At 40.1% G+C, this 14,005-nt stretch overlaps 1 protein-coding gene across 17 annotated transcripts in view; it reads left to right on the forward strand.

Moving 5' to 3' along the window:
• SLC10A7 (solute carrier family 10 member 7) overlaps window positions 1-14,005 on the forward strand; it is a 189,461-nt gene that overhangs the window by 50,925 nt on the left and 124,531 nt on the right. For 16 of the 17 annotated variants that reach the window (XR_006104015.1, XR_006104017.1, XR_006104016.1 and 13 more), the window contains one exon: window positions 5,312-5,350. Coding sequence is in view for 12 of the 17 variants with exons in the window: in XM_042467567.1 (XP_042323501.1) it covers window positions 5,312-5,350 (39 nt within the window). In the remaining 5 variants the exon portion in view is untranslated. Of the gene's footprint in view, window positions 1-5,311; window positions 5,351-7,857; window positions 8,039-10,876; window positions 10,941-14,005 lie in introns of those variants that run through there. The other variant, XR_006104019.1, reaches the window with a different exon arrangement.

Below are 14,005 nucleotides of genomic sequence, written 5' to 3' on the forward strand. Positions count from 1 at the left end.
AGCTGATGCATGGAAACCCAGATGTTCATAAGAAATGGCCAAAGGGACACAAGCAACCCTCTCCTACTATGCTGTGGGGTGTACATAGAATCATGACTATGTAACTTCTGCACAGATCCATGTAATGCTGACAAGGCTGGACCACAGCATTAGTCTGGCCATCCATTCCAGTCATATTTATTTGATACAAATTGATAAACTTGTACTCATTATAGCAACATACCAAACTTCCTGTTGGTGGTTGCTGCCTGCTGATTCTCCTATCATGCTTAACAGTGCAATCCCTTTGCATGTCTACTAAGCAGTAAGTCCCACTGATTTCAGTGAGGCTTCCTTAGTAGTAGCTGGTACTTTATATGATAGAGTTAATGAATTTGTTCTGGTTTTTATTCTGTGCTTTAAAGGAGCTATCCACAGCTTCTACCACACCACAGAATTAATGTAGTTTGACACCTCTTTAACTGCCACAGCTCCATCCTGTAGAATGCTTAAACTTGTAGTTTGTTGTGGCACCAGAGCTGTCTGACAGAGAAGGCTAAATATCTCACAAAACTACAATTCCCAGAATTCCATATCATTGAACCATGGCAGCTAAAGTGACATCAAATTGCATTAATTCTGCAGTGTAGATGTAACCAAGGATGCCAGACCTATTTGGAGAAAGAGGTTCAGTCCCATGAATAGCTCCTTTAAATATTGTACTAAAATCCAGAGCAGATTTATCACCCCACTGAGACGGAAGCCCCCAGCCACCTTGGGCTTGTTCCTATACAGTTTACTTATAGACTAGTGCAAATTCATCAGTAAATTTTATTTGCTGCTAATGACTGACCCTGTTATGCTAGGGTCCATCTTAAATCTTGATAGAAATTGTACAAAAACCTAAAAGATTTGTTTCTCTCAGCTGAAGTTCCTATCTCTTAGAAAATTTGAGTTATAGATAGAAAAAACTACTATGTTGCTAAGTGCAATGTGTATCTGTGTGCATAACAGTTTACCAGTAATGAACCTGGGGCAAAATTAATTCCAGAAACATTTATAAGCACTCATTTAAAAAATAAAATAGGACTGCATTCAGTGTAATTGATACTCAGTCAGAAATAAGCATTCAGCCCTCATATTGACCACCCCAGAATTGATAATGTTGGCTTCTAAATACCTCAGGGCTTTTAAGAAAAGCATTGAATGCTTGTGTAAGTGATTTCTTGCCAAAGTGGTTGGAGGATGGGGAGTGACGGAACTGGGTACAGTAGCTTTCATTTTAAATGACTGGCTAAGGGTCTGTCGGGTTCAAATCCAGACCTTTTCCCAACCTGACCTGCAGAAGGAGTGTAGTGGGACTGACCTACTGTTTCGATTCACTGTAATAAGCAGCTGCAGTAAAGGTGGGAGGAAGAAAAAATGGTTTCTCCGGTCATGTCTGGCTCGTTGTCTGTTCCTCCCAAGTGACCACTGCTTTCATGCCCATACTGTAATGATGAGAAAATCTGTGAATATTATAGGGTCAAGCAATATATGGATTACTTAGGGTGAAAGAAAGAACTTCTTTAAACGCTTAATATATCAGCAAATGGCTAAAATGATTTCCCCTTGGTTGGAGTGAGACAAAAGGAGAGAAAAATCATTTTAAAAAGCGGGGGGGGGGGTTAAGTGAACATCTGGGGGATTATTTCACACTAGACAGTCATAGCACCACAATTTCACTTTAACTGGCAAGGCTGCATCCTATGGAATCTGAGATGTGTAGTTTGGTGAGCAAAATTGTTCTCTGTTTCTAAATTCTAAATTGTTGTTGTCAGCTGCCCTTGTAGATTGAGGCCCATGACCTCCCTAATTGAATCTAGCCATCTGGCTTGTGGTCTCTTTCTCTTTCTACTGTCTTCTACCTTTCCTAGCATTATTGTCTTTTCTAAGGAGTCATGATGTTGCCAAAGTTTAACAACCTTTGTTTAATCATCTTGACTTCAAGGTAGAGTTAAGGCTTCATCTGTTCAAGGACCTGTTTGTTTGCCTCTTTGGCTGCCTACGGTATTCTCAGCTCTCTTATCCACCATCACATCTCAAATGAGTTGACTTTCTTTTTATCCATTTTCTTCACTGTCCAACTCTCATATGATGATGTGCAATACAGTGGATTGGTTAGTTGTATATCTTTACTGTTTAGGATCTTGTCTAGTTCTTTCATTGCTGTATTTCCCATTCCTAGTCGTCTTCTTACTTTTTGACTGAAGACTCTTTTCTGATCAATGTTTGATTCAAGTACAGGAAATCTTTAACAGTTTTGATTTCTTCATTGTTTAGGTTGAACTTATGTAGGTTCTCCATGGTCATCGTTTTTGTTCTCTTCCTGTTCAGCATCCAGTCTGACTTTAGAATTCTAAATACCCCTGCATAAACTGCAAATCCCAGGATCCTATAGTATGGAACCATAGTAGCTCTAGTGGAATTGTAGTGCTGTAACAGTGTAGTGCAAAATGGTCCTGAGAAAAGTGGTGGGTAGGAGATGACAGATCTTCCTCAGGTGCAAGTAGCAAAATGATGCAAACAGTAACAACCAAGAAAAACTGCTCAGCAAAGTGCTTTTAGTCATTTACTGACAACTCCAAGGGAAAGTCTTGTACCTCTCTGCACAAAGGGAAGTAGTATGTACTTCTCTGGTGTTATTAGAATAGTTTCATTCCTCCCCCCTAAGATCTTTGCTGGTTTAGCTGTAGATTTAGATGTAGCTGAATCCTATGAAGGAAAGAGTTGACATTCAGAGACAAGCAAGGGCCTCCACCTCCTCCCCTTCAGTGAAGTTAAGACTTGAATCCTAAAGGTCAGCGCTCCTACTCATCTCCAGTCACTGTTATATAAACACCTTGGCAAGCATGCAGGGGTAGCTATGTTGTCCATTTAGTAAATTTGAACAAAAATCCTTCAAACAGTGATACCTTTATTGGCCAACCAAAATGCTCAATATACTTGTTGCAGGCTTTCAAAAGCTCCACTGGCTTCTTTATCAGGCAGGATGTTACATACCAAACAGGAGAAAAATTAGAGATATTAGTAAGATGCCTGCATTTTGTTGTTTCTTTCTTTAGTTGAGATGGTATGGGGAGAATATCTTTCAGTTCTTTTATTGAATGGCATGGAAGGGAAGCCCTGAACAGGTATCAACTATAACTAACTCAGCACTAGGCCCAAAGGCCTCTCTATAAACGTGGAACTTTGGAAAAAGTGCTTTGTGTATGCTGAACATCACAGAGTCAGCAGTCAAATGGCAGAATTAACACCTCTGTTCAGAGCATGCAGAACCACCAAGAGGACACTTCAGAGTCCATTCTAGATTCCATCGGGTCAATGCCATACGCAACAGTTGATGTGTGTGTTTTATTTATTAAATCATATATCCCACTGATAATCTTTCTAAAAATTGCACTACATTTATATTAAGAAAAACCAGCAGAGAAGCATTAAATGCTCAAACGCATAGGACTGTTTTCATATGGCACCTACTATATTAATGTGTCTGGAGAAGCAGTAACCCAAGATGTTTCATTACCTGAAATAGAGTCTTAAGTTCCCCACACAAGGCCAATTATTGCTGTGCCATTCAGACAGAAATCCTTGCCTTAATCTGTTGTCATAGAGAATATCACAACAAAGCAGTTCTCCTTACTTTGCTGCATGGCAGGGCTGCCCTACTGTGGTATTTGATTTTGCAAGAGAGTGCTGTTACCCACCTAACCTCTGAAAGTAGGGTGTACCTGGAATAAGTCCTTATACAGGAGAAGACAGTCCTTCAGATGTCCTACCTTTTAAGGCTCTATATATCAAAACCACACTACTTGATATATAATGATATACACTACTTGAATATATAATGCCCATAGAGTTGTATCAGTCTCAAGGTTTAAAATTATGCTTTGAGATTCTAAGTGAATTCCTACTTGTTAGAGAAAGTGGGTTTCTGTTTCAGCAGTGACTGCTGACAAGAAAAGTCCTTTGGACTGGTGCCTCCTTATGTTCAAAAGCAGAATGCTTATGGGGTAGAGGTGTTAAAATCCGTTGCTTTAGTTTTACAACTGTCAACTATGATGTTTTATTTAGCCATTTCTATTCAGAAGCTCCCTCCGCAACATGAAGTACCATATGCCATTGTCCTTGCTATCTCGCAAAGCTAGCAAGCAGAGGCTAAGCCTCTACTTGCTTGTGCGTTTGGGCCACAAAGAAGCTGTGGTCCAGCGCTATCTTTTATTGATAGGGCCAGCCGAGAATGACTCTAATGAAATTATCAAAGCTTTGAATTAATTATGAACTTGAATAAGAAAACTAAGCTCTCTGGAGCCAAGCATCTCATTAGGCATTCATTTTCATTGCACTCTCTTTATGGAGCAGAAGGCAGGTTCTGCTGCAGCTTAGCCTGTGTTTTGGATTTGGTTCAAACTTGCCCAGCTCTTTTCGAACATCCTTGCTCTATGGCTAGAAGATGTCCATGGTAATTAATTTGATTTTGCCTCGGCTCTTCATGTACATGGCAGGTTCTTTCCCCCATCACCACCCCATGTTCTCCCTTTTCTCTACTCATGGCTCTATATCATTGGAATAGTTGTCATACAAGAGTTTCTTCTTCTTTCGTTGGAAAGGGAAAGACTTTACAAGATTTAAATATTGTTTGTTTCGTGGAATTTGATTGCTCATTCTTTATACTTGTTCTCACCAATATTTCTTGGATATATAGGTAAGCAAAACACGTCCTGCAAAACCAGTTCAAAATTATTTATTTTTAATCACTTGTTGGATTTGTTTTGTTCTCTAAATGTGTCTAATTCAGAATTAATGTTTTTCTGTGTTTATATTGTACACAGTGTAAAGCCTATTTCAAAGTATATTATTTGAACAGAACTTGGGTATTAGGTGGTTTAGTTCAGCTAAATTTGTGCAAAAGTTAAGAGGGAGCTGTTACATTCAGTTGATTATTGCCCCTTTAAATTAACCATTGATTGTAAGAATTACAGTATAGCCTAAGTATCTTTACTGTGAAGTCCTATTGAACTTACTACCAAGTACGTGTGTCTGTGAATTCAAATTTGATCTGCTTGTTCTTTTTCTATAGAACTGGTATCAGTTTAATTTTTCTTTCTTTTTTAGAGCTTTCTTGTTTTAAATATTTGGAATCTGAAAGATATCTCATTATAGGCTACTTGAAATATTTTTAAGCAGTGTTGGTGGTCATCTAGAAGACTGCATGAAAAGACAAGAGTTTTCCCCCCCTATAAAACATCAAGAATGCTATTAATGTATCTTGTTTTTTCTTTTATATTTCTAGGCAGCTGCTATATTTAACTCTGCATTTGGAAGTTTTTTGGTAAGTGATACGCTTTCTTCCTTGCCTACTGCTTTCATGCCATTGTTATTTAATATCTTGATATTTAATATTATTGATTTAAAGGCGAACCTGGCAAGTCCTTTTTATGCATCTTGCTATTCACTTAAATACCCAAGCCAATATTTCTTTTCACTGTCTCTTCCTCTGCAGCAAATTAGTGCATGACAAATCTCTGATCAATATGATTTAATGATGTTTAAGGACATGTTAATAGTCTCCATAATGAGGAAACAATCCATTATTATTCAGATGTTTTGGAAGATAGTGTCAATATATTGATTTTCTAATGAGACTTATCACACAATCATTATTTTGTATCAAGGGGCCATGGATTCTGAAAGGAAAACACAGCCTAGATGATGAGAGGCAATGCTAATTCACCCAGTGACGAGTCACACAATTAGCATATTTCTCTGCTGGAGAAAAAGCTTGCTCCCTGTCCCCAGAGAGAACTATTGGAGGGAGGAAAAGTCAGCATACAGACGAAGCCTCTGAAAGTGCAATTTCTGTGTGTATGTCTAGGGTTGCACTTCTAAGTACAGTACTCTTTTTTATTTTCAATATTTTAAAACTGTTGTAATTCTTTATTGTTTTAAGTTGATTTTATTGTAAATCACCCAGAGATCTTTGAGTAAAGGGCAGTTTATAAATATTTAAGCAAAGAAAAAATACTGTGTAAAATCTACAGAAGAAAGGAGGACTTAGTAGTTCCTTTCCTCTTTTTTATATTTTAAGCCACTTAAACAGGCTGACTAATCCTGAATGTCATGCGTTAGCAAATGCATGCAATAAGATGATACAGAAATTTTATACACTTGTTAATAATTTCCAATATGCATATACAAAAACACTGCAAGGAATGTGGGATAAGATGGATATATGGAAACAGGCTTGAACAGGCTTGAATGTTTAGGTGTGCTTTTCATATTAATAACCTCAGTTCATAATGCTTGGGCTTTTTAAAAACCAGTTTATGGGGGGGGGGGCACTTGACTGACAAACAGACATGCGGTACTCAGTCTCCATTAATCAACTCCAGAGATGCATTTTGAACTGGATTAAGCTGTTGAAGAACCTTTCATACCAGAGAACTGTTACCTTACCCTACACTCAAACTGGTGTCCTCTAGGTGTTTTTAATTTCAATTTAATTCCCATCAGCCTCACCAGCATGACCAATGATCAGGAATTCTGGAAGCTATTTCTGGTATTGCCATAAGACTAGTTCATGATACAGCTTAGCTATCTTGGTGCCAAAAGCTTAGGGATGACTAACTACCCATTCTTGTACCCCCTGAGTAGTCTACTCTAAATTAAACACACTGCAAATCATTTTGATATTTATATGATAACGCCAGCTTACTTGAATCTTTTCAAAGCCTCCTAGTGCTCTAAAACTGAAGAATTCTGAAAACCATGGGTATGCCAGTTGCAACTCAAACTATTATTGATGGGAGCGACAATGATGTTTGGATGAAAAAGATGGGGTGTTCTTTATTTGTCTACCCTGGAACTCCTTAGGTGATCATGTGCCATTTATTCTCTCTTAACATCCTACAAGTTCTCATAAGGATAAAATGTTATATTGGATAAAGCCCAAAAGGAAAAATGAGCTAATAATGAAATAAACAAACAGTCACACAGAGATCATAGCATAGATAAGAGAGGGTAAATGGAGTATTGTATATACTCGACTATAAGTCGACCTCATGTAGAAGTTAAGAGCAGGTTTTTGGGGCCAGAATTATGAATTTTGGTATGAGCTGTGGATAAGTCAAGGCATGTAATAAAAGATCTAAAGGATGAAACAAAGGAAAACAATGTCAAAGAACATACAAAATTCCAGCAGGCATAATTGTGCTCACACTAAAGGCTGGATGGATGAGAGAGTAGAGAGGGTCAGTGCTTCCAAGACAGATTACACTCTTGCCTTTCACTAGGAGATGATGTTAATAAATGTTAAAGTACAGTACTAACATTGACCCTGGGGATAACTCAGCCCAGGTTTTTTGAATCAATTTTTGGCTAAAATTTATAGACTTATACATGAGTATATACAGTATTTCTTTGCTGTGCACCTGTTTGGATACTTTATTCTTGCCATGTCATCTTATTTCTTTAATATATACTAAATTATGAGTATAGACAACACTGAATGCATGGGTACATCAAGTTAATAACCATTGTCTAGAAGAGTGCATATACAACATTTCCACTGTTGGCTAAAGAAAGGTTTGTATTTCCCATGTAAACACACAACTTTATTTTTTCATAACCCATCATTGAGCATAGCCTACTGGATTTTCACTCAGCCCTGTGCCTTTCTACTTAGTTGCTCATCTGGAAAGAGTAGCACGCCCCATGCCATTCAAGAGAAACCCATGGCAAACTATCACTTCCACATGATTGCAGCTGTGTGCTTAGCCACCATAGCAGTATCTGGCTGCATGGTTCAGTCTTAATCCTTCTTTAATTCTTGCTCTATAGCAATGAGAAGTCATGCAGTCTTCATAATTGATACGGAGGTTAAAAGACACAAACCAGAAGGCTGTATTGTTGAGCACATAACTCTATTCATACTGGAAACGGGGACACGCTTGGACTGTGACCCTTGCACTTGGGGGAGAAAAAGGGGACAGAGGAAGAGACATTGGTTGCATGAGGAAAGGTAAGAGAGAAGTTAGGTAATCTGGCACACCAAAGTGAATGACTGTTCCCTTAAACAGCCCTTTGAAACCTCTGATGCTACATCTCTTGTCACCCTCCCTTCCCATTTGTAAGATTCAACAAAACTGCAAAAGAGTTCATGGACCACACATGTGAAAAAAAGACAAATTCATTTCAGAACAGATTTTGTTTATGTTGAAGATCTCATTGATCTCACTATGTTTCAGATTTTCAGAATTTGAATTTGGATGTGGATTCTCTAAATGTTTGTATTGTCCGATAACTTTCAGAGATTTTTTAAGCTTGTTTGTTCATTAAGTCACAACACACTCACAAAAACTGCCTATATATGGTTTTTTCTGGAAGTATCAGTTTCCTACATATACTTAACAGTGCTGGTGTGCCTTATTATGTTCATTGTTTATGCTCCATTGTAGCTAGGCCAACAAAGGCTAATTTTCTAACAGGTATTCCATTAGTTCACTGGGATGTGTTGGATGATCTTCCATGTATGGTTGGTGTCAGTACCCATCAACATGGTTTGTGGTCTGAGATGATTGTAGTTGGAGTCCAAACAACATCTGGAATATCCATAATTGTATGACTTCTAGAGACATTGTTCTAAATACTTTTGAAAATCTAGGTTTAATGACATAAAAGCCTAAAACTGAGAAAAGAGTGATATAGGGCCTCTCCAGACAGGCCTTTTAGCACGTACCGAGTATGTGCTAGGGATGCCTCGGAGCATCCTTTACAGATGCTCCCTAACCCTAGCATGTACACCGTACGGCAAAATGGCGGCGCCCTGTAGAGATGGGTGCCGCCATTTTGATGTGACAGCTGCGCCGCATCCAAACGGTGCAGCGCGGCCATGACGTGCTCGCACCGCTACAGGGAGCTTCTTCCTGGGGAGTGCCTCGTTCCAGCGCCCACAAAATGGCGGTGGGAGAAAGCCGGGGGGGGGGGGGAGGAAGAGGCTGAGCGGCCCCTTTTTCTCCTGGCAGCGGCTCCCTGGCCTGGCATGAAGCCCCAAGGATACCCCTTTCCAGGCCAGGGGGAAGCGGCATTTTGCCGCTTCCCTGAGGCCTGGAAAAGTGGCGGATCGGAGCTTCCGGGGCTGCTGCTATGGCTGCTCAGGCCCCAATCCAGCGGGGAAAGGAGTGATCTGCATCCCACCATATTTAACTGGTGAAATATAGGTATTTTTCAAGCAAATTGCTGTGGTTGTGTGGGAGTCCTGGGTCTATGAATGTGGGTTAACCTAGATATGAATTCTCCTGGTATTCAAATATATTGGCATTTGATAGACTGCACTCTCAGGGAAGGATTGGATGTATGGATTTAAAATGGAAAATAAAGAGGCGGCCAGAAGCCGACTGTCTTTTTTGCGTAGCCGCACCGCAGCAACCAAATTGCACGACATGACTACATGAGAAAAAAGGACTGCTAAAAAGCGGTTCCTTTTTACGCCACCACAAACAGCTGGCGGCGGTGCAAGCACGTCGCTGCTGCTGCGCGACTCCATCTAGAAGCCACGCAGCAGTGATGTCATCGCTACACGCGACATCTATTCAGCGCAGCACAGCAAGGAAGCCCTCATAATATGTGAGGGGCGAGGGGCGTCTAGAAGCGCCACTCCCGCACGTGATGAGGGTGTCCTTTTTGGCCCATCTGTACTGGGCCTAAAACCTCAAACCAGTCTTAGCTTGGAAATGAATTCCTGTAGATCTGCTGGCAGAGATATGTGCATATTTATAACTAGTATAATAACATCATAGGTCTAATTAAAACATAGCATTTTAAATAACTAATTGTTACAGAAAAGTTTTTTTCCTGTAGCTAGCCTGGTAATAACTAATGATAGATGAATTCAATTTACATAAATTTCAGACCAAGAGAATATTTTAGAATTATACCACAGAGAATTGCTCTAAGTTAAGAAGTTAATATAATTATCTCCTCCCCTCATTTAAAAGTTGGGGTTAGAATAATTATGAAACATAAGTGATTTGAGTTTTTCCCCATGACAATGACTTAATAAAATATGATCGCATTTTAGTAATTCAAAGCGCTTGTTTCTCTGCAATAATGGTGGCTCTATAATACGAGTTCTATGCATATTTGTTTGAGAATAAGTCAACACAGTGGGACTTCTTTCTAAGTAAACATCTGTAGGTTCAGTCTGAATAGCACACAGTTATATGTGTACTGGTAATATCCAAATGAGATGCTGGCAATACTTTATGTGCTGGTCTATCTTTTAAAGACAGTTGAGAAACTTCAACTGGTTCAGAATTAAACTGCCAGAATGCTGTTGGCCTTGTGGTCATTTGATAGGTTATCTTGAGTGTCTTGGGAAGAGTTTATCTGAAGGTTTGCCAGCATTCAAACAGACCTGCCTGAGCCCTGCTTTCTTGTTCACTGCCAAAAGAGAGCTTGTTGGCAGTCACCATGAACAGAGCCTTTTTAGGGGATGTCCCACACTTTCATAGTTCTCTCCCTGACAACATCTTTTGCCTCCATAAATAATGATATTTATTTCATGTAACATTTTATTAATTTTATTCCTGATTTTGTCTGATGATGTTTTTATCATATACTTTATTGTAGATTAACTTGTGAGGGTTTGTCTTAAACGGCAGTATAGAAAGAATATCCTCATCATCCTCATCACTATTATCATATCATAAAGGTTAAGAGCCTATAGAAAAATTACAAGCCAGCTGGGAAAATGTGACAGATGGTTTTATTTCCACACTGGCTTTCATTGAGAAAGCTTCTGTCCTCTAATCTACTTGCTTTTTTGATGGCCCCCAAACACTCCATCCTTCCTCCACAGGCCCTTTTACTCACCTGCATGCTGTTTTGGTTCATCTCTGGCTACCAGCTATTGCTTAAATAAGACTGCTTCATGTTGTTGAGAGTTCACCTTCCAAAGGCAACTGAATGATCTTCTCTATCAAGAGCAAGAGTCAGGACATTTTTCTGCCTCGGGGGCTAGATTCCGCTGTCCCATACCTTTCTGATGGACTGGACTACTTCAGAGGAGAAGACTCCATAGTAGGCCCTTTCTTGGTGTCATTTACCCGCCCCACCCACCCGTTTCCACTGTCTCTGTGCAGAGAGATGCACAGAGTTCTGTTTCTGTCCCTTTGTATACCTCCTGCTGAACCATTGAATGGCAAAGAGTATGTGTGAAGGAACTCCCTCCTTTTCAGCCTTCCATGCTGAAAGTACCACTCTTGTCTCTAGTCACTGATAAGAGATAGCTGTGCTGTAGCACTTCTTCACAGTGAATGATTCCTAAATTTGAAAACCTCCAGGCTTTGGCATGCTAGTGGATAAATCTGCCTTTTTTTTTTTTTTTGCAAAGAAAGAAAAATAGAAAGAAAAGACTGTAGCATTACCAGTGTGATCTACAACAGGCTGGGTATTTTCAGCTGGGCGAAGTCTTCTATTAGGCAAGTTTTTATTTACTTTATTTTATTTAATTTCTATGCTGTCTTTTCCCCAAAAAGGGGCCCAAGGTGGCTCACAGGTAAAATCATTTAGAATCATAGAATCAAAGAGTTGGAAGAGACTCCAAGGGCCATCCAGTCCCACCTCTTGCCATGCAGGAATTCTCAATCAAAGCATAACCGACAGATGGCCATTCAGTCTCTGTTTAAAGACCTCCAAGGAAGGAGACTTCACCATTCTCTGAGGGAATGTGTTCCACTGGCAAACAGCTCTTATTGTCAGGAAGGTCTTCCTAATGTTGAGCTGGAATCTGTTTTCCTGTAGCTTGTTTCCATTGTTCCAGGTCCTGTTCTCTACAGCAGTAGAAAAGAAGTTTGCTCCCTCCTCAATATGATATCCCTTCAAATACTGAAACAGGGCTATCATATCATATCACCTCTTAACTGTCTCTTTTCCAGGCTAAATATCCCCAGCTCTCTATCAGCTTCCTGATATGACATGGTTTCCAGACCCTTCACCATTTTAGTCTCCCTCCTTCAGACATACTCCAGTTTCTCAACAGAACTGGACATAGTATTCCAGGTGGGGCCTGACGAAAGCAGAATATAGTAGCGTCTCGATTATCCGTCCTTCAGTCATCCAACATTCCGGATTATCCAATGTTGCAGCTGCTTGGAGCATGGCTGTAGGCATTTCCATGCCCCCAGACATGCCCCCAAACATGGCGGCCGCGATGGGCAAGGAGAGAAGGGTGAGTGAAGCCTTGCCCCAAAACACAGCCCCAAGTATGGTGGCGGCAGCAGTGAGCAGGACAAGTACCTGCAGGTTTGCAATTCATATTGATATCAATGCTTTTCTTGGACCCTCCGGATTATCCAACATTTTTGGCTATCTGACTATCAGCCCACCCGTTTATGTCAGATAATCGAGACTACTGTACTTTCCTCGATCTAGACACTATACGTCTATTGACCTTTTTAGCTGCTGCATCACACTGTTGACTCATGTTCAATTTGTGGTCTACTTGGACCTCTAGATCCCTTTCACACATAGTTTTGTTAAGCCAAGTGTCCCCCATCCTATATCTATGCATTTCATTTCTCTGCCTTAACTTTACATTTCTCCACTGAATTTCATTTTGTTGGCTTTGGCCCATCTTTCTAGTCTGTTCAGGTCATTTTGAATGTTGATCCTGTCCTCTGGGGTATTAGCTACTCCTCCTAATTTGGTGTCATCTGCAAATTTGATAAGTATGCCCCCAATTCTGTCATCCAAGTCATTGATAAAGATGTTGAATAGCACTGGGCCCAGGACAGAACCCTGTGGGATCCCACTGGTCACTTCTCTCCAGGATGAAAAGGAGCCATTGTTAAGCAATTTTAAAACTTCACAATAAAAATTTTAAAACAGTTAAAATCATCTAGATAAAAACTATAAAATTACATAAAACATACACAAGTTTAAAACATAACTAAAGCACACACCCTCTATAAAAACTTCCATGTCACAATTATATATTAAACCCTGCTTGAATAAAAATGTCTTTGCCAGCCAACAAAAGGAAAGTGGGAGGGGTGTCAACCTAGCTTCCTGTAGAAGGGCACCCCAGAGGGTGGGAGCAGCCACTGAGAAGGCTCTCTCATGTCCTCCCCAAGTGATCTTGTGATGATGGTGGGACTGAGAGAAAGCCTTCTTCTGAAGATCCTAGGACCCTTGCAGGTTTGGATAGGGAGATGCAGTCTTTCAGCTGGTCTGGACCTAAGTTGTGTAGGGCTTTATAGTCATAGGTCATAACCGGGAACATGACCATAACCTTTATAGGTCAGAACCAGAACTTTGAGTTGTGTCTGGAAATGAGCAGGTAGCCAGTGGAGCTGTTCCCTACAAGTGACCCTGGTCAGCATTCTGGTCACCATATTTTGAACCTGGTGAATTTTCTAAACAGTTTCCAAAAGCAGCCCTGCATAAAATGTATTATAGTAGTACAAACTGGATGTAATGAAGGCATGTGTCAGCGTTACCAAATCTGACATCTCAAGGATCTAGCGCAGCTGGCACACTAGTGTTAATTGTGCAAATGCTCTCTTGGCCACTGCTGAGATCTGAACATCCAGGCTCAGAGTTGAATCCAGGAGAACACCAAAACTGTGAGCCTGAGATTTCAGCGGGTGTATAACTCCATCCAGCACAGGCAAAACCCCTATTGTCTGATCTACTTTACAACTGACCAGGAACACCTCTTTGTCTGGATTAAGTATCTTCCAAAAAAATTTGAATCAGGTGTTGTTGATTTTGAGGGAAGCCATATATTTGAGAAGTGCAAAGTTGGCTGCATTTCAGCCTCTAGGCTAGATCCTGACATTATTTTGTATTTTAGTTTTCTTGTAATGATAACATAAAATTAGTCCCTTACTCCAAATACCCTGTTAATACAAATATATAGAATTCTATTTGTCCTGTTTTAGTGGGCATAGTGCTTTATGCAGCCTGACAGGACTTGTATAAATGA

The sequence above is a fragment of the Sceloporus undulatus genome, chromosome 5 (assembly GCF_019175285.1).
Source record: "Sceloporus undulatus isolate JIND9_A2432 ecotype Alabama chromosome 5, SceUnd_v1.1, whole genome shotgun sequence".
NCBI lineage: Eukaryota > Metazoa > Chordata > Lepidosauria > Squamata > Phrynosomatidae > Sceloporus > Sceloporus undulatus.